Source organism: Mobula hypostoma, chromosome 2, assembly GCF_963921235.1.
Source record: "Mobula hypostoma chromosome 2, sMobHyp1.1, whole genome shotgun sequence".
Taxonomy (NCBI): domain Eukaryota; kingdom Metazoa; phylum Chordata; class Chondrichthyes; order Myliobatiformes; family Myliobatidae; genus Mobula; species Mobula hypostoma.
Genome location: NC_086098.1, coordinates 170,158,568 through 170,177,608, shown reverse-complemented (window position 1 = coordinate 170,177,608; position 19,041 = coordinate 170,158,568). Strand labels below are relative to the sequence as shown.

Genomic DNA, 19,041 nt, shown 5'->3' with positions numbered 1-19,041 from the left:
CACCACAGGGCAGTCAGAACTCAGTTAGATATGGAAATCAACAGTGATTAATTAATGCTGTGCAATGTTTAACAATGTTAAACATATTAAATAAAAGTAGATGTTTGCTTGGTAGAAATGATCATTTATAGTGTATGGTTAATAACGATTAAATAATAATTATTTATAATATTGCGATAATAATATAATATAATTATAACAGGGTTCTATTACATTATATGATTATAGATGAAAATATGGGAATAAACTTATATAATATATATTATAGCATATAATTTTTATATTCATAGCAATATATTATATTATATGGGTGATAATTGTACTTTATTATTATCATTATTATTATTATTATTATTATTATTATTATTTATTTTCTCTCAGCTCGTTGGTAAAACTTGAGGTACGGGCATAGCCAAGCACTCTCATTTTCAATTCTTGGGAACTTTCAGACAATTCTAATGTTTATAGCATTGTAGCTTTCTCGAGATTTGTATAAATATTGCTGTGTAGCCCTAACTGTTTAATGCTATTGTGTAGTGACTTTGGGATGATACCAGTTGTAGATATTACTATCAGGACATTGTTTACCCTGGTCATGGTCCATAGTCTTTCAATTTCCTCCTTTCGTTCAGCTTACTTCTGGTGTTTTTCACCTATTGATTTCTGTATGTTATGTGTGTTTGGAATGGCTAGATCTATTAAGTAAGTTGCTCTTGCTTGTTTATCCTGTAATATTATGTATTGTCCTATCTGTAATAATGGATTGGTTGTGATAAAATATGTAGTACTCTGACTCCAAGACTAGACCAGGTTTGTACTTATAGCAAGGTTTGGTGTCTTTTATGAGTTTGTATTTTAAAGCAAGATTTTGGTGAATGATGTTTGCAACTTGATTGTTCCTGTGTAAGAAATCAGATTGAGTTAAACTGCTACAGGATCCTGCAATGTGTTGGATTGTTTCTGGTTTCTCTTGGCATTTTCTGCATTTATCATCTTGAATTTGTTGGTCTTTTATTATGTATTTTGATAACTTTTTGTGTTAACCACCTGGTCCTGTATTGCCACAAAGAACCCCTCTGTTTCTGGAAAGAGGTCTCCAACTCCAAGCCAAGTGTTCCACACTTCCTTGTCGATGTGCAGTCTGTCAGATTGTGGGGGTTTCTTCCATGTAGGGTCATGCTCTTCCTTTGGTTAACTTTTTCTTCTGTAGTGATAATTGCCTTACTGGACCTGACGAAGGGTCTTGGCCTGACACGTTGACTGTACCTCTTCCTAGAGATGCTGCCTGGCCTGCTGCGTTCACCAGCTACTTTGATGTGTGTTGTTATGAAAATGATTCTGGGATTGAAAGTCTTATCGTATGAAGAGCGCTTGATGCCTCTGGGTCAGTATTCACTGGAATTCAGAAGAATGAGAGGGGATCTCATTGTATCCTAGCGAATGTTGAAAGGCCTCAAAAGAGTGGATGAGGAGAAGGTGTTTCCTTTGCTGGGAGAGACTAAGACCAGAGGACACAGCCTCAGAATAGAGGGGTGTCCATTTAAAATGGAGATGAGGGGAATTTCTTTAGCCTGAGAGCGGTGATTCTGTAGAATTCATTGTCACAGTCAACCGTGGAGATCAAATCATTGGGTATATTTAAGGCAGTGGTTGATAGATTCTTGATTAGTCAGGGCATGAAGCGATACGGGGAGAAGGCAGGAGATCGGGTCTGAGAGTGAGATAGATCAGGCATGGTGAAATGGAGAGCAGACTAAATGGGCCAAATGGCCTAATTCTGCTCCTTTATCTTATGGTCTTATGTTTTTATTGTCTTATTCAATTATGTAAATTCTTCAGCTGCTGAGGTAGACTTTGTGGCCTCCAGGTCATGAGGCAGAGACCTTTGACTTCAAATTGGCCCAAATTCAAAAGCCACGAATGACTGTACTTGTGCTATTTGGTCACCAGCTGACATGTCTGGGCAATGGTGAGGTAACCTTGTTTTTCTTTGTGGTAATTGTGTGGACAGATCATTCGGAAGGTGTACAAGCAGTACGCAGTGCTGGATATCGATGAACCTGTTTCTCAACTCCACAAGTGCGCCTTCCACATCAAGGGAACCAACAGAATGTACCTGTGCCTCTCCAACGAGAAGATCATACAGTTCCAGGTACACTTGACCATCAGCTGCTTTTCCACTGCCGTGTTTTGGCCTATTCAATTGCCCAGATACAAAGATGAAAAGGATAGGTTTATCATTTGAACTAGAATATATCATTCAAGTTCAAATTGAAGTGTATTGTCATGGACACATGCACCCATATTTCTTTGCATTTACTGTGAATGCTGGCAAGAAAATGGTGACATATATGCACTTTGATAATAAATTTATTTGAACATTGAACTTTGAACTCAGCTTATACACACCGTGAGCATTAGCTGTTTGGAGCAGCAGAGTGGTATATTATATACACAAATTGCATAAACAATATAAATTAAACACAACTAACACAACAAAATAAGCAAAAATAAACATAGCGACATGAATGGAAGTTGAGGATATAGAGTCTATGGTAGAAATAGAGTTTCTCAGGTCCAGGTCAGAAATCTGATGGCAATGGGGAAGAAGCTGTTGTTGAACTATGACATGCAGGTCTCAGTCTCTTGCACCTCCTGCCCAATGGTAGCAATGAGAAAAGGACATGGCCTGGATGGTGGAGATCATTTAAGATCTATGCCACCTCTTATTGATGCCCCTGATGGTTGGGAGAGCTGTACCCATGATGGAACTAGATGAGTCCACCAACTCTCTGCAGCCTGTTGCGTTCTTGTGCACTGGAGTTCCAATGGACAAGAAGATTGGAGGGAGGCAAATGTTGTCCCCTTGTTCAAAAAAGGTAGTAGGGATAGTCCGGGTAATTATAGACCAGTGAGCCTTACATCTATGGTGGGAAAGCTGTTGGAAAAGGTTCTTAGAGATAGGATCTATGGGCATTTAGAGAATTATAGTCTGATCAGAGACAGTCAGCATGGCTTTGTGAAGGGCAGATTGTGTCTAACAAGCCTGATAGAGTTCTTTGAGGAGGTGACCAGGCATATAGATGAGGGTAGTGCAGTGGATGTGACCTATTTGGATTTTAGTAAGGCATTTGACAAGGTTCCACATGGTAGGCTTATTCAGAAAGTCAGAAGGCATGGGATCCAGGGAAGTTTGGCCAGGTGGATTCAGAATTGGCTTGCCTGCAGAAGGCAGAGGGTCGTGGTGGAGGGAGTACATTCGGATTGGAGGGTTGTGACTAGTGGTGTCCCACAAGCATCGGTTCTGGGACCTCTACTTTTCGTGATTTTTATTAACGACCTGGATGTGGGGGTAGAAGGGTGGGTTGGCAAGTTTGCAGACGACACAAAGGTTGGTGGTGTTGTAGATAGTGTAGAGGATTGTCAAAGATTGCAGAGAGACATTGATAGGATGCAGAAGTGGGCTGAGAAGTGGCAGATGGAGTTCAACCTGAAGAAGTGTGAGGTGGTACACTTTGCAAGGACAAACTCCAAGGCAGAGTACAAAGTAAATGACAGGATACTTGGTAGTGTGGAGGAGCAGAGGGATCAGGGGGTACATGTCCACAGATCCCTGAAAGTTGCCTCACAGGTAGATAGGGTAGTTAAGAAAGCTTATGGGGTGTTAGCTTTCATATGTCGAGGGATAGAGTTTAAGAGTTGCGAGGTAATGATGCAGCTCTATAAAACTCTGGTTAGGCCACAGTTGGAGTACTGTGTCCAGTTCTGGTCGCCTCACTATAGGAAGGATGTGGAAGCATTGGAAAGGGTAGAGAGGAGATTTACCAGGATGCTGCCTAGTTTAGAGAGTATGCATTATGATCAGAGATTAAATGAGCTAGGGCTTTACTCGTTGGAGAGAAGGAGGATGAGAGGAGACATGAGATATACAAGATATTAAAGAGGAATAGATAGAGTGGATAGCCAGCGCCTCTTCCCCAGGGCACCACTGCTCAATACAAGAGGACATGGCTTTAAGGTAAGGGGTGGGAAGTTCAAGGGGGATATTAGAGGAAAGTTTTTTACTCAGAGAGTGGTTGGTGCATGGAATGCACTGCCTGAGTCAATGGTGGAGGCAGATACACTAGTGAAATTTAAGAGACTACTAGACAGGTATATGGAGGAATTTAAGGTGGGGGGTTAGGAGGCAGGGATTGAGGGTTGGCACAACATTGTGGGATGAAGGGCCTGTACTGTGCTGTACTGTTCTATGTTCTATGTTCCATTCTAGGCTGGGAACCAACTGATTAGATTGCTTTCCACTGTAGAAATCTGTCTGATATACCGAATCACGGTCTTTGGTTTCTGGTTCCTCTACCCTACCCTGCTGTCCCAGATGGCACATTAGTTCCCGTTGGAGGAGAAGTGTGAAGTTATTCAGTTTTTATTTTTGTTTGATTTTATTTACAGGCATAGCACAGAACAGGCTCTTCTGGTCCAACAGGCTGCACCACCCTACAACCCACCTATTCAACCTTGGCCTAACCACTAGAAAATTTAGAATGACCAATTAACCGAGTAACTGGTATGTCATTGGACTGTGGGAGGAAATCCATATGGGTCACGGGGAGAACGTACAAACTTCTTACGGATAGAGCCGGAATTGAACTCTGAGCTCCAGAACTCCTGAACGGTAATAGAATCGCGCTAATCACTACACTACCGCTGAGCACGTCTGGGTTACTGATAAGACCAGCATTTATTGACCATGCCTGATTGCCCTTGAGAAGGTGCTGATGAAGTATTGTGGCTCCTCTGGTGAAGGTGTTGGCCAGACAGCACCCAGATTTAAACCCATTGATGATGTAGGACCATCGCTATATTTCCACATTTGACTTGGAAGATAGTATGCCTGGCTTTCCCATGTATTTTCTACCTTGTCATTTGTGTTACAGGTTGTTTCTTAGAGAGATACAGCACAGCATCAGGCCCTTCAGCCCATGTCTCTTTTTTTAATAGTTTATTTTCAAAATTTTGAAAAAAAAAATTAAATCAACGAGAACATACCAGCTCAGACGTGTAAAAATGAAATAAGCCAAAAAAAGGACATAATATTAGAGGGATGCTATCGTACAAAGTGCTCAAAAATACTAAACATTAAATCTCAAGTGAGGGACGTGAGAAATCAGCTGGGGGGAAATTGCTCCTCCGCCCCCGGCCTCGTCCAGGTAGGCAAGAAATGGATCCCAGATAGCCGAAAACTTTTTAATTGAATTGGATCTCAAGAACCTAAGTTTCTCCATCTGTATGACTGAGATCATATCAGCCATCCATCGCCGAAAGGGGGAGAAGGTGATTTCCATTCCCTCAAGATAAGTATTTTGGCGACAGTCATCCCCAGCATCAGAGACTGTTGTATGGCTGCAGCGAAACAAATAGTAGATTGCGAGCAGCCAAATATAGAGAGACCAGCTTCCAAGGGGAAGGATCTTTTATAGGCCTTTGAGTACCAGTCAAATATTTTGGACCAAAATCCAGTCAGTAATGGGCAAAACCAAAAGGTGTGTGACAACTTGGCCTCCATCCCTTGGCATCTATCACATATTGGCGAGACAGAAGTGTAAATGCTGTCTAATCTAAGTTTAGAGTAGTGGAGACGGTGAACAACTTTAAACTGGATCATTTAGCGTCTTCTGTTAACAGAGCAAGCCTGTATCATAGACAAACTCTTGTCCCAGGCAGCTTCAGATAATTCAATACCCAACTCCTCTCTCCAGGTGTCTCTAATCTTCACAGTAGACACTACAGTGCAATCATCAAACAAACATACAAATGAGATGAGATGCTTGGAGTCAGGAGGGCTCTTTAAAATATCAAAAAGTATATGTTTCCCTGGAAGGGTTTCAAAATTACAAATCTTAGATTGAATGTAGTGTCTAATTTGTAAGTAACGAAAAAAGTGTGAATGAGGCAGCTCAAGTTTCTCTTTCAGCGACTAAATGTTGCAAACCATCCCTCTATGTACAGGTCTTCAATAGAAACTACACCCTTCTCCCTCCAAGCATGGTAGGTTTTAAACATCTCTTTAAACTATCCCCTCACACCTTAAATGCCTGTCCTTTATCATTTGAAAGTCCTGCCCTGGGGAAAAAAAGATTCTGATTCTCTACCCTGTTTTCAGTCATAGTCATAGTCATGCTTTATTAATCCCGGGGGAAATTAGTTTTCGTTACAGTTGCTCCATATATAATAAATAGTAATAGAACCATAAATAGTTAAATAGTAATATGTAAATTATGCCAGTAAATTATGGAATAAGTCCAGGACCAGCCTAGTGGCTCAGGGTGTCTGACCCTCCAAGGGAGGAGTTGTAAAGTTTGATGGCCACAGGCAGGAATGACTTCCTATGATGCTCTGTGTTGCCTCTCGGTGGAATGAGTCTCTGGCTGAATGTACTCCTGTGCCCACCCAGTACATTATGTAGTGGATGGGAGACATTGACCAAGATTTTGCTTCTAATCATTTTATAATCTTTTATCAGGAACTTCTTTGAGCTATTATGCTTTTGGTGAAAGGTCTTCAACCTGAAATGTGAACTCCCTTTCTGTTTCTGTAGGTGCTGCTTTACCCATTGTGAGTTATCAGCATTCACTATTTAACTTCCTTGCTGAAACAGAAAATTTCACCTTTTCCTCCAACCACTCAATCTGCCCATCATCATATACTCCTCCCCACACTGTTTGCATCAGCCTTCCCCACCTCCCTTATTTGGTTCTGTATTCCTCCTTTCTATTCAGCACATCCTCCTCCTTAACACCAAGACGTTCCAGCACATCAACCGGTCTTACACTGTCCTTGCAAACTTCGAGGTCCCTCTCACTGGTGAAACCCCATTAATGATTCCACTATCTTCTGCTTTTTGTCACCTCCCAGCCTCTGTCCCCATTCCTGCTCTCCCCTTATCCATCTGCCTATCTTCCCTCCTTACTTGGATCCACCTATCACTTCCCAGCCTCTATCGCCATTCTCATTCTCCCTTCCTCTACCTCCCTATCACCCCTCTTCACCTGGATCCACCCATCACCTCCCAGCCTCTATCGCCATTCTCACTCTCTCCTCCTCCACTTCCCCATCACCTCTCCTCACCTGGATCCACCCATCACCTCCCAGCTCTTGATTATTTCCTTCTTCTCCCCTGTTTATACTGGCTATCTCCTTTCTGTCTTTAGTCCAGATGAAGCAAGGACCAGAAGCATCGACAGTCTATTTCCCTCCACAGATGCTCCACAGTTCCTCCAGCAGTTTTGTCTTTTTTTCGCCAGATCCCAACATCTATTGTATCTTGTGTCCACATTTACCTGAGTTTGGGATTCCCATGTTCTATGATGATGGGAGTAGTTTGCATGTCTCTAGATGAATAAATTGCTTATTGAGAATAAATTTTAATTTAATTTATTTATAAATACTTTTATGTTTGGAGGGAACCTGAGGGGGATCTTCTTCACTCAGAATGTGATGAAAGTGTGGAATGAGGTGCCAGTGGGGGTTGAGGTTCAATGTTCAAGGTTCAAAGTACATTTACTGTATTATCAAAGTATATATACATGCTACAACCTTGAGATTTGTCTCCTAACAGGCAGCCACCAAACAAAGAAACCCAAAAGGACCCAGAAAATAATGAAAACTATCGAACACCCAATGTGCAGGGAGAAAGAGAAAAAAACAGACCATATAAACAGTAAAACACAATCAAATAGCATTCTGTACTGAAGTCCACAAACAGAGTCTGTCCCCAGACCCTTCATTCAGCGCAGAGTCGAGTACACCTCATGGAGTGGCAAGCTGAACCAGCCTGTTCCTTGCCTCGGCCCCGGCACCCTGACCTTTTCAATCTAGCCCGGTGCTTAAGCCGGCGTCCAAACATCAGGTTCAGTCACTTTGGTACGTTCTGAGACCTGGACCCTGATGCCTCGATTTGGCCTGTACCCCCGCTTTCTGATTTGGCCCAGCGCTTCAATTGATCAAACCTTGGCTCTTCCCGGCTCTGGGTGATGGGTCTGCTGCCTTGCCTCGCCTCAGTTATTCCACATCGAATTGCCTCCATCCCAAGGGAAGTAGCAGACTATCACTGGCAATGATCATTTACCAAATAAGGCATGATTAACAAAGTGTTTAGTTATTTTCCTTGTTTTGTTAGCCACCAGACAGAGGTCTCTGAGATTCAGCAGCACCATCATAAACTGCTGATTATAACATTTAAGAGAAATTTGGACAGGTACATGGGTGGGACGGGTATGGAGGGCAGCACACAGAACATGCTGGGGAACTCGGCAGGCCTGGCAGCATCTATGGAGAAGAGAATAGTCGACGTTTTAGGCCAAAACCCTTCATCAGAATTGGAGAAAAAAGATGATGAGGAGTCAGAGCTAGAAGGTGGGGGGAGGGGAGGAAGAAACACAAGGAGATAGGTGAAACCTAGGGGGAGAGAGGAGTATTTACTAGTATTTGCTCTATAGGTATTTGGCAATAGTGAGTGTCTCCTGAATGATTAGATCTTTTGTTGTGGTCCTTCAAGGCGATCCCTTGCTCCAAAGAAGCCAATAAGGAAGTGTTGACTGATGGGGCCTGCTGGACAATTATTGGTACCGAGGCTGTGGAATACACATTCAGTGAGAGCCTGGCTCACCTGCACTCTCCTGTCACTCCTGTTCCTGTTATCAACAGTCTTGAGGTAAGATCTCCCTAGCATTGTTGAGTTGGGCTGAAGGGCCTATTTCCATCACGACTGAATTATTGGACCATAACATAGGCGTAGAATTAGGCCGTTCAGCCCATCAAGACTGCTCCGCCATTCCATCACGGCTGATTTATTATCTGTCTCAACCCTATTCTCCTGCCTTCTCACTGTAGCCTTAGATGCCCTTTCTAATCAAGAATCTATCAAACTCTGCTTTAAATATACCCATTGACTTGGCCTCCACAGCCATCTGTGGCAATTAATTCCACAGATTTACCACCCTCTGAGTAAAAAAATTCTGCCTCATCTCTGTTCGAATGGGATGTCTCTCTATTCTGAGTTTGTGCCCTCTGGTCCTGGATCTTACAAAGATTTACTATCACCTCTGCAAATGTACAATCTCAGTCCAGCGCCATTGAACCGAAGGGTAATGGAATCTATGTCCACATTTCCATGAAGGTGGCGGCACAACTAGGTAGGGTGGTGGAGAAGTCATTAGGCATGCTTGCCTTCATTAGTCTGTGCATTGAGCAGAATAATCAGGAAGTCATGGAGCTGTTCTATCAAACTCTGGTGGGACCACTCTTGGAGTTTTGGGTACGTTTCTGGTCAGCCCACTACAGGGAGGATGTGGAGGCTTTGGAGAGGGTGTAGAAGAGGTTTACCAGGGTATTATAGACACACGATTATTCAGGTCTAGGTGGCGCAGTGCATTGAGGTTGAGACTCAGAATTAGTTGATTTTAGGTTTGTAGGGATGGTTTTTGGGGGTAGCGCAGGGGAGTAAGGGGACAGGTTAGGGTTTAAGGACAGGCATGAGGGGAGTTAGAGGTCAGGGGCCGTAAGTGAAGAATTGGGTAGGAGCCCGAGTCCAGGTCGGAACATTCTGCGGTAGAAAGTCAGTGATTCCCATGGAAGGACGTTGGGTTGGCAAGTGCTTAGATGTAGACCAATGATACCCATGGTCAGTGACTGAGTTGGTGGGTCTCATGGATGGCGGCTGATGACCACCTCCCCAGGTCAATTAGCCCTGGGATTGGAGGTTGATTTGAGACAGGAATTCAACAGGTCCTGATAAAGGGTCTTGACCCAAAACATCGACTGTTCATTCCACTCCATAGATGCTGCCTGACCTGCTGTGTTTGTCCAGAATTTTGTGTGTATTACCTGGATGCTCTCTGGATTAGAGGGCACATGCTGTAAGGTGAGGTTGGAGAAACTTGGGTTGTTTTCCCTGGAGTGATGAAGGCTGAAAGGAGACCTGATTGAAGTTTATATAATTACAAGGGGCATGCAATGCTTATAAAAACTAATCACCCCACCTCCTCAGAAGTTTTCATGTTTTATTGTTTTACAACAGTGGATCACAGTGGATTTAATCTGGCTTTTTTTGACATTGATCAACAGAAAAAGGCTCTTTCATGTCAAAGTGAAAACAGATCTCTACAAAGTGATCTAAATCAATTACAAGTATAAAACACAAAATAATTTATTGCCTAAGTATTCACCCCCCCCCCCCGATTAATATGACACACCAAATCACCACTGGTGTAGCCAATTGGTTTTAGAAGTCACATAGTTAGTTAAATGGAGTTAAAAGGCACAACAGTGCCTCTTTCACCTCAGACAGATGAGGAAGTTTGGAATGGGCCCCCGAATCTTAAGAACTTTCTACAGGGGCACAACTGAGAGCATCCCGACTGGCTGCATCACTGCCTGGTATGGGAACTGTACCTCCCTTAATTGCAGGACTCTGCAGAGAGTGGTGCGGACAGCCCAGCGCATCTGTAGGTGTGAACTTCCCATGATTCAGGACATTTACAAGGGCCTGAAGGATCATTGGGCACCTGAGTCATCCCAACTACAAACTGTTCCAGCTGCTACCATCTGGGAAGTGGTACTGCAGCATAAAAGCCAGGAGCGACAGGCTCCGGGACAGCTTCTTCCACCAGGACATCAGACCGATGAACTCATGCTGATTTGAGTGTATTTCTATATTACATTGACTGTTCTATTTATTATAAATTACTATGATTGCACGTGGCACATTTAGATGGAGACGTAACATAAAGATTTTTGCTCATGTATGTGAAGGATGAAAAAAATGAAGTCAATTCAATTCAATTCACTCAACCATACATGAATACCCATGAATACAGCCAAATGAAACAGCGTTAATCCTGGGCCAAGGTGCAAATGCCAGTACCAATGGTCACACACAACACAAGGCACATATAAGATAGGAAGCATGTATAAGATATGAGTAAAGTACGGTCACACAAGAAATATAGTCCATGAATGTTGGAGAAATCTGCATTCGAAAATGATGCAGCTTGCCTTCTGCTGAGCGAACACTGGGGTGGCAGCAATGAATCCAGTTTGGACACTGCGCCACGCCACCTGTAGTGGAGTGCAACTGGTTCCGATGCCTTTCTCCTGGGTGGCTGTAAACAGGCAACACTGCGGCTTGAGGCCTAGTCCCCAATACCACTGAGGCCACACAGCTCCCCCGCTATCCATTGTTCAAGATGGATTTGTTAAGTGAACGCTGTCTTGAATTTTTGAGGCAGTAACAAGGAGGGAGGGTGTTTGATGGAATTTACAGCATAGTTTTTGACAAGGCCCCACTTAGCAGTATGATCAAATCTCCAAAGGAATGTAGTATATTGGATCCAAAGTTACCTCCAAGATGAAGGGCAATGATTGGCCAGTGTTTCTGTGATTAGAAAACTGTTGAGGTTCTAAAGGTCTCACTACTCAATCCCTTGTTCTCTTGGTGCTCTTGACCCCAGTGTGAAAGATCTGCTCATCTCACTTCTAGTTTCACCTGAGTAAGATCTCTTCACACCCATCCTCACGATGGAAGAGAGAGGAGAGAAACCTGTCATTTGTTTGAATTTTGTGTCTGGGTCACTGACTGACTTCTCTTGCTCTCGGGTGACTGTAACCTGACTGAGTTTGTTCTTGCTTCCCAAGCTGAATGGAGGAGGTGACGTGGCAATGTTAGAAATCCAAGGAGAAAGCTTCAGCCCCGACCTGAAAGTGTGGTTTGGTGACGTGGAGGCTGAGACAATGTACAGGTAAGGAAGAAGTTAGAAGTTAGATCTGCGCTGATCTGATTTGTTGCAAATGATGCATTTCATTGTACGATTCAAAATTCGATGTTTATGTGACAAGTAGAGCCAATCTTGAGATTGCAAAAGAACACAGCAGGATCAAGTTGGAGATGCAAGCAGAGAAATAACAGATAGAGTTTAACCCAGGCATTGCTAGGGGTTGCACTTTGGAAGATTAAATGTATTTGAAAAGTACGTAGTTAATTTCACAGCTCAAAGCCCCAGTGGAAGGTCAGTCTTTTACCCAGGGAAGTGGAGTCTGATACTGGAAGGGTGGTTTCAGAATCAGAATCAGGTTTAATATCACTGACATATGTCATGAAGTTTGTTGTCTTTGCTACAGCAGTACATTGCAATACATATTAATAGAGAGAAAAACAGGAATTATAGTAAATATACATATGTTAAATAGTTAAACTAAATAGGTAGTGTTCATGGGTTCATTTAGAAATTGACTGGCAGAGGGGAAGAAGTTGTTCCTGAATCGTTGAGTGTGTGTCTTCAGGAACAGTTTCTTCCCCTCTGCCATCCAATTTAAGGTGAGACAGGAAAGATTTACAGGGGAAAGCTTTGAGGAGCAAGTTTTTCACACAGAGGGTGGTGGGTATATGGAACGAGCTGCCAGAGGAAGTGGTAGAGGCGGGTACAATTACAACACTTAAAAGACATTTGGACAGGTTCATGGATGGGAAAGGCTTAGACGGGCATGTGTTAAATGCTGGTAACTGATACCCCGCTTAGTCTGGCACTTAAACAAATTGTCTGTTTCCATAAGACCATAGGAAGTAGGAGCAGAATTAGACATTCCACCATTGAGTCTGCTCTGCCATTCCATCATCAGTGATTTAGCATCCCTCTCAACCCCATTCTCCTGTAACCTTTGATGCTGTTACTAGTCATGAAACTATCAATCTCTGCTTTAAATATACCCAATAACTTGGCCACCTGTGGCAACAAATTCTACAGACTCACCACCCTCTGGCTAAAGAAATTCCTCCTTACATCTGTTTGAAAGAGATGCCCTTTGATTCTGAGACTGTGCCTTCTGGTCCTAGACTTTCCCACTATTCAAAATTTTGTCACTACATCCACTCTATCTAGGTCAGTGAGCCTGACAACAGTAGTTAATTATTGGGAAGTATTCTAAGGAAAAAGCCGGAGAGCTGTAGAAGATGGAGCCCCTCTGACTGGAGGTCTGTGGCGAGTGCCACAGGGATTGGTGCTGGGTCCGTTGTTGTTTGTCATCTATTGTCTATCACAAATCTGGATGTTAGTGTGGTAAAGTGGGTCAGTATATTGCAGAATTCTCCTGCTATTTGCATGATGTATATTCCTATGACTGTGTATGTAAGCCCACAACAAATTTAAAGAAAAGACAGCAACATGGAGGTGTCAGAAGTTGAGATGGAGTCTAGGAAATGACCTCAAGCTGACCTAATGGGGAACCATGGGATGGAAGGAAGGAAAGGGACTGAAACCTGGTGGTCTAGTGGCTAGGATTCGGCACTCTCAGCGTTTTGCCCCAGGTTTCGACTCCTGGCCAGGGAACTCAAGTTTCAACGCATTTCACTAGATGTTGCACGTGGGGTTCCCAGGGAATTTAATTCAGAGAATATTGAGGCACTGCGGTAGTGTAGCAGCATGAGGCTATTACAGCTTGGGGTGTTGGAGTTCAGAATTCAATTGAAGAGCTATCTATAGGGAGTTCTATTTTTCAGCCCTTCGAGCTGTACTGCCCAGCAACCTCTAATTTTACCCCAGTCTAATCACAGGACAATTTACAATGACCAATTAACCTGCTAGCCGGATATCTTTGGACTGCGAGATGAAACCAGGGCACCCGGTGGAAACCCACATGGTCACAGGAAGAACATTCAACCTCCTTACAGATAATAGCAAGTGAACCTAGGTTGCTGGTACTGTAAAGTGTTGGGCTAACTACCAGGATGGTAGCCGCCCTAAACCGTGAATGTGTGGATTTCCTCTGGATGCTACGGTTTCCTCCCATAGTCCAAAGACATACCAGTAAATTGGTTAATTGGTCCTTGTAAATTTTGTGGTTAATTTGGTGCATTGCCGAAGGGTTTTGGCTCGTAATGTCAAATGTGCTCTTCTCCTAGATGCTGCCTGGCCTGCTGAGTTCCTCCAGCGTTTTGTGTGTGTTACTCGGATTTCCAGCCTCTGCAGATTTTCTCTTGTTTGTGATTAGCTTGCTGGGTGGGCCGGAAGGGCCTGTTATGTGCTGTATCTCTGAAATAAAATAATTGTTTCAATGTGCTCATGACAAATAAACTTGAATCTTGACACAAGGGAGTGTGGGTATGGAAGAGTGAAGAGCGGAACTGAAATCGGCACCTTGTCTTCACAGAAACCCCAAGTCCCTCCTGTGCGTGGTGCCCGATATCAGCTCGTACAGCAGTGAGTGGCGTTGGCTTCGTCAGCCCATCACGGCGCCTCTCTTCCTGATGCGGAGTGACGGACTCATCTTCTCCAGCGCCTTCTCCTTCACCTACACCCCTGAGCAGAGCTGCTTTCCTGGTCAGAGGGTGGTTCGGGAAATCCCTGAGGACTCCGACAACTTCCTCAACACTATCCATCAGGAGTTCACTCGCACCAACTTCCACCTCTTCATGCAGAGCTAAGAGGGGAAAAGCCAAGGTCTCCTTCCATTGTATTGTGTTCCGGGTCAAGCTAATGTCCTATATCTGTCACTCTGAGTTTCCTGACTTGTATCGGTTCCTAGTCAGACAACACATTCTTAAAGTTAGATTCATAGAACACTATAGCACAGCCACAGGCCCTTTGGCCCATCTAGTCCATGCCAAACTGTTATTCTGCCCATTCCCATTGACCTCTACCTGGACCATAGCTCTCCATACCCCTCCCATCCATGTACCAATCCAAGCTTCTCTTAAATATTGCAATCAATCCTGGATCCACACTTGTGCTGGCAGCTCATTCCACACTCTCACCACCCTCAGAGTGAAGAAGCTCCCCCTCAGGTTCTCTTAAATATTTCACCTTTCACCCTTAACCTATGACCTTCAGTTCTAGTCTCACCCAATCTCATTGGAAAAAGCCTGTTTGCATTTACCCTATCTATACACCTCATAATTTTGTGTCATCATCATGTGCTGTGTGGTATGACATGGGCAGGCATGGTCTTGACCGTGATTGTTCTTGGCAAATTTTTCTACGGAAGTGGTTTTCCATTGCCTTCTTCTGGGCGGTGTCTTTACAAGATGGGTGAGCCCAGCCATTATCAATATTCTTCAGAGATTGTCTGTCTGGTGTCAGACCAGGACTTGTGATCTGCACCGGCTGCTCACACGACCACCCACCACCTGCTCCCATGATTTCACGTGACCCTGACTGGGGGGCTAAGCAGGTGCTTCACCTTGCCCAAAGGTGACCTGCAGGCTAGCAGAGGGAAGGAGCCCTTACATTTCCTTTGGTAGAGACATATCTCCACCCCACCACCCAATAATTTAGGGTACCTCTATCAAATCTCCCCTCATTTTCCTGTGCTCCAGGCAATAAAGTCCTGACCTATTCAACCTCTCCCTATAACTCAGGACCGCAAGTCCAGGCAACATTCTTGTAAATTTTCTCTGGATTCTTTCAATACTATTAGCATATTTCCTGTAGCTAGGTGACCAGAAATGCACGCAGGTTAGCTTTATGTTTAAATTTTATCCATACTACTAACCCCGACGCCACCCCCACCCCACCATGGGCCAGTGCCTCAATTCCCTCTGTATGTCCAGAAGCACGTCGAGCCTGAAGAGTCTTGCAGGTCTCTGTTCTCCCCAACTCTCACATCTACGCACCTCTCAGAGATCCTCTTCAATGTTCAAAGTAAATTTGTGATCAAAGTACTGTACATACATGTCACCACATACAACCCTGAGACTCACTGTCTTGCAGGCATACTCTGTAAATGCAAGAGCCATAATGCAATCAAGAAAAGACCACACCCAATAGCACAGACGAACAACTAATGTGCAAAGGACAATGAACTGTGCAAATACAAAAAGAAAATAAATAATAATCATCATAAATAAGCAATAAGTATTGGGAACATGAGATGAAGAGTCCTTGAAAGTGAGTCCATAGCTTGTGGGAATAGTTAAGTGAGGGGGCAAGTGAAGTTGAGTGAAGTTAACCCCTTTTGTTCAAGAGCCTGATGGTAGAGTGGTAATAACTGATCCTGAGGTGTGAGTTCTGAGGCTCCTTTACCTCTTTCCTGATGGCAGCAGTGAGAAGAGAGCATGGCCTGGGTGGTGGGGTCTCTGATGATGGATGCTGCTTACCTGTGACAACACTCCGTGTAGATGTGCTCTATGATGGGTAGGGCTTGACACTCTTCTGGCACCCCCTACCCGACACCCCCCCATCCCCATCTTTTTCCTGTGTTTTGACATTCATCCTTTGTGACAGAGCACCTCGAAATGTTTTGCCCTTAAAGGATCTGTATACCGTACAGTAACTTGAGGTGTTGATAAGTAGGGACTCCTAACATTCGATCACATTCCCTAGGACATAGAAGAATCCACACACTACAGGCCCTTTGGCCCACAATGTTGTGCCGACTTATTACCTAATCCAAGATCAATCTAACCCTTTCCTCCCACATCACCCTCCATTTTACTATCATCCTTGGGTCTATCTGAGAGTCTCTGAAAAGTCCCTAATGTACCTGCCTTGACCACCAATGAGTTCCACACACCCACCACTCTCTGTAAAACCTTACCTCTCTGATGTCCACATAAATGCCACAATCCTAACCCGTGCGTCTTTGGAATGTGGGAGGAAACCAGTGCATCCGGAGGAATTCCACACGATCAGAGGGAGAATGTAGAGAGCAGTGGGAATTGATCCCCAGCTGGTGATCGCTTGCGTTGTAAATTGTTATGCTGACCGCTAGGCTATTGTACCACCCTAATTGCGACAATCTACGCCAGTCAGCACAAACTACGCTGCTGGAGGAACTCAGTTGGTCAGGCAGCAATTGTGGAGAGAAAATAGGCAGTCGACGCTTTGGGCTGAGACCCTTCATCTGGACTGGAAGATAGAGGGGATACCTGTGTAATGAAGTGAGTTGGAGTGATGAAGCAAACGCTGGGAAGCCACAGGTGAGGAGAGGTGATGGGCAGATGGAGGAGGGAAGAGGGAGGTAGTAACAGAGGCTGGGAGGTGATAGGTGGAAGCTGTAAAAGTCTGACAAAGAGGGAATCTGATAGGAAAGGACAGTGGACCATGGAAGAAAGTAGACCATAGGTGAAGAGAAGAGGAGGGATGAGAGGGGAGCCAAAATGGAAAAAAGAGTGGTGAGAGAGGGTTGAGAAATGATTGGGTTGGAGGAGGGGGAGTGGAAATAGTGACAGAGGCTGGGAATTGATAGGTGGATCCCTGTGGGAGGAGTATGTGGGTGATTGGCAGATGGAATAGGAGGAGGGGGCCCTGTGGGAGGAGTGTGTGGGTGATTGGCAGATGGAATGGGGGGGAGGGTACCCAGTGGGAGGAGTCTGTGGGTGACTGGCAGAAGTAATAGAGGGAAGGGGGCCCAGAGGGAGGATTGTGTGGGTGATTGGCAGATGTAATGGGAGGAAGGGACAAGTGGGAGGAGTCTGTGGGCGACTGGTAGACGAATGGGTGGGAAGGGAGAGAGACAGATGATTTGGGGGCTGGGGATGTGTGGGTGTAGGAGGAAAAGGGCAAGTCAGAAAGTCAAGAAGAAATTAATAGAGGCGGGAGCAGGTTAACTGAAATGGAATGATGCCCCAATCATTTACGTGTGACCAATTTTCAATCCTATGCCTGACAAAGTGCTGGAGGAACTCAGCTAGTCAGGCAGCATCTATGGTGGGGAATATAAAGTCAACGGTTCAGGGCAAAACCCTGTATCAGGACTAGAAAGGAAGGGGACAGAAGCCAGAATAAGAATCTTAGGGGAGGGGAAGAGGCACAACCTGGCAGGTGATAGGTGAGACCCAGTGAGGGGGAAGGTATGTGGGTGGAAGAGGGAGGTGAATTGAGAAGCTGGAAGATGATAGGTGGAGACAGTTGAAAGGCTGGGAAAGAAGGAATCTGATAGGAATAGACTATGGGAGAAAGGGAAGAAAGTGGAGAAGAAGAGGGAGATGTTAAGAGAAGAGAAGGGGGGAAACAAGAGGAGATAATGAGTGTGTGAGGAGAAGAGAAGGAGTGGGAGGGGGAGAACTTACTGGAAGTTAGGGAAATTGATGTTCATCCCATTCAGGTAGGAGCCTGCCAAGATGATGTGGTGTTGCTCCTCCAACCTGAGTGTGGCCTCTTCGTGGCAGTAGAGGAGGCCATGGACAGACATGGAATGGGAATAGGAAGTCAAACTGAAATGGGTGGCCACTGGGAAATCCTGCATTTGTGGTGGACAGTGAATGTGCTCGACGAAGCAGTCCCCCAGTCAGCTTCAGGTCCCACCAATGTAAAGGGGACCCAGACGATTACAATAGATGACCCCAACAGACTTACAGGTGAAAAGTTACTTTACCTAGAGGGACAGTGTTTGTGTCTTTGCATCCAGTTTCCTTAGAGTGGCCCTTTATTTACCCTCCCCCTCAGTCTGTAAAGTTGGAACAAGCACAATTTCAGGGCTGATATCTTCAACACGAGAGCACTCACCAGTGTAAGGTGGTGATATTGGAATATGTGTGTAGAACATGGCAACTCCTTTCCCAGCAGAGTAACCAGCTATCATTAAGTGCAAATCCTACCTGGAAAAATCAAGGGAAAAAATTCATATTTCGTTCTGTGGGATGCGTGTAATTGCTGAGATTTTTCTGTACATTGATGTCAAAGAATAAACCTGAATATTGCTTGCTTGGGAAAGGTCTGGTTGTATTTGTAGCCTTTTGAATGGGTCTAGCATGTCCAAAAGAGAAAAGACAGATGAGCTTTATTTTGCCACATGTACATAGAAACACACAGTGAAATACGTTGTTTGCGTCAGCGACCCACACTGTCCGAGGATGTGTTGGAAGTAGCCTGCAAGTGTCGCTTCTGGCACCAGCATCGCATGCCCAGAACTTACTAGCCCTAACCCGTATGTCTCTCCTTCAAGAGGACCACAATCTTGTCGTAGGGTTTGGAGGCTTGTGTGCCTCATTGACCCATGCTGGCTGGAGTCAGGACTTCACGCTTTGGCTCTTGGTAGGGCCACCCATGCCAA

The 19,041-nt window shown here is 44.5% G+C and overlaps 1 protein-coding gene across 2 annotated transcripts in view; it reads left to right on the top strand.

Annotated features, from left to right (window-relative positions):
• The window catches only part of rbpjl (recombination signal binding protein for immunoglobulin kappa J region-like), an 81,122-nt gene extending 63,894 nt beyond the window's left edge, over positions 1-17,228 (top strand). For both annotated transcript variants that reach the window (XM_063041054.1, XM_063041053.1), the window contains exons 9-12: positions 2,012-2,152; positions 8,555-8,710; positions 11,692-11,795; positions 14,200-17,228. In XM_063041054.1, coding sequence (XP_062897124.1) covers positions 2,012-2,152; positions 8,555-8,710; positions 11,692-11,795; positions 14,200-14,473 — 675 coding nt within the window. In that variant the 3' untranslated portion in view covers positions 14,474-17,228. The remainder of the gene's footprint in view (positions 1-2,011; positions 2,153-8,554; positions 8,711-11,691; positions 11,796-14,199) is intronic.
• The last annotated feature ends 1,813 nt before the right edge of the window (positions 17,229-19,041 follow it).